Raw genomic sequence first — 1,834 nt, forward strand, 5'->3', positions numbered from 1 at the left:
GCAGAACCTAGTTCTTCTTCTAACAATAAAAGAAAGGCAATTGAATCTCCCGTAGAACCAAGAAAAAGTCAAAGAGTTAGAAAAGAAAAAAATATAGGTTCTAATTTTATTTCTTCTCAAGCACTAGTTTTTTTGGTAGAAGGAAGTAAAGATGAAGTATTAAATAAAATACCCATTATTTTAAATTTAGAAGAGGATCCTAAAACCTATAGTGAGGCTATGGCTTCGCGGGTTTCTTTTTTCTGGAAAGAAGCTATAAATGATGAAATGAATTCTCTTTTATTAAATGGTACATGGGTATTGGCATATTTACCTTCTAATACTAAACCTATTGGGTGTAAATGGGTTTTTTTAGAAGAAAATACAATACTGATAATTCTCTACAAATATTTAAAGTTAGACTAGTAGCCAAGGGATTTAGACAAAAGGCAGGAGTAGATTATTTTGACACATATGCTCCTGTGGCCAGGATTACCTCAATAAGTGTATTATTTGCTTTGGCATCAATATATAATCTAAATGTCCATCAAATGGATGTTAAGACGACATTCTTAAATGGTGATCTTGATGAAGAAGTTTATATGGAGCAACCCGAAGGGTTTGTGCTTCCTGAAAATGAGAAGAAAGTTTGTAAATTAGTTAAGTCCTTGTATGGATTAAAACAAGATCCAAAATAATGGCATGAAAAATTTGATAGTGTTATATTATCAAATGGTTTTAAACATAACGGAGCAGATAAATGTATTTATTCCAAATTCACAAAGGACTATGTAGTGATAGTATGCCTTTATGTTGATAACATACTAATCATAGGAACTAACATGCAAGGCATAAATGAAATTAAGAAGTATTTAACTTCTCAATTTAAAATGAAAGATTTGGGAGAAGTTGATACTATTTTAGGTGTTAAAGTTAAAAGACATGGTGGGGGTTTTGCCTTATGTCAGTCTCACTATATTGACAAGGTTCTTTCCAAATTTAATCATTTGGGTATTAAAAAATTTAATACTCCATTTGATGCTTCTAGCAAGATGGTTGAGAACCCCGGAAGATTTGTTAGTCAATTAGACTATGCTAGTGCAATTGATAGTTTAATGTATGCTATGCACTGTACTAGGCCAAATATTGCTTTTGCGGTTTGTAAATTGTCAAGATATACTCACAATGCAAGTGGTGATCACTGGAAACATATAGTGAGGGTACTTGGTTATCTGAAAAGGACAAAAAATTTTGCCTTGTATTATAACAGATTTCCTTCAGTGTTAGAAGGATATTGTGATGCTAGTTGGATAACTAGTGTTGGTGATAACAAGTCAACGATTGGGTGGATATTCACTTTAGGTGGAGGAGCAATTTCATGGGCTTCTAAGAAACAAACGTGTATTACTCATTCCACAATGGAATATGAGTTTATTGCTTTAGCAGCTACAGGAAAAGAGGCAGAATGGCTGAGAAATCTATTGTTAGATATAAAGTTGTGCCCACAACCAATGTCGGTTGTTCTCTTGCACTGTGATAGTGAAGCAACTATGTCTAAGGCATTTAGCAAAATATACAATGAAAAATCTAGACATATTGCTTTAAGACATGAGTACATAAGACAATTATTCGGATAAAATTATTACTGTTGTATACATCAAGTCTAAAAACAACCTTGCTGACCCATTCACTAAAGGACTCGCAAGGAATATGATAATAAGTACAACAAGTGCTATGGGTCTAAGGTAATTTAAATTTGTCACTAGTAACGAGAATCTTACCTTTCTTATTGTTTAACAATATTAAAGGTTTAAAAGGTAATAACAAGTTATAGTTGTGATGGATAGCAGGTACT

At 32.6% G+C, this 1,834-nt stretch overlaps 1 protein-coding gene across 1 annotated transcript; it reads left to right on the forward strand.

Annotated features, from left to right (window-relative positions):
- The first annotated feature begins 869 nt into the window (after positions 1-869).
- Positions 870-1,616, forward strand: LOC138888367 (secreted RxLR effector protein 161-like). The gene has a single exon (XM_070170219.1). The coding sequence runs from the start codon at positions 870-872 to the stop codon at positions 1,614-1,616; it is 747 nt and encodes a 248-aa protein (XP_070026320.1).
- The last annotated feature ends 218 nt before the right edge of the window (positions 1,617-1,834 follow it).

Source organism: Nicotiana sylvestris, chromosome 3 (assembly GCF_000393655.2).
Source record: "Nicotiana sylvestris chromosome 3, ASM39365v2, whole genome shotgun sequence".
NCBI lineage: Eukaryota > Viridiplantae > Streptophyta > Magnoliopsida > Solanales > Solanaceae > Nicotiana > Nicotiana sylvestris.

Excerpts from the sequence above, each read along its gene's own strand:
- LOC138888367 (XM_070170219.1), top strand. The coding sequence starts at position 870 with ATGAAAGATTTGGGAGAAGTTGATACTATTTTAGGTGTTAAAGTTAAA.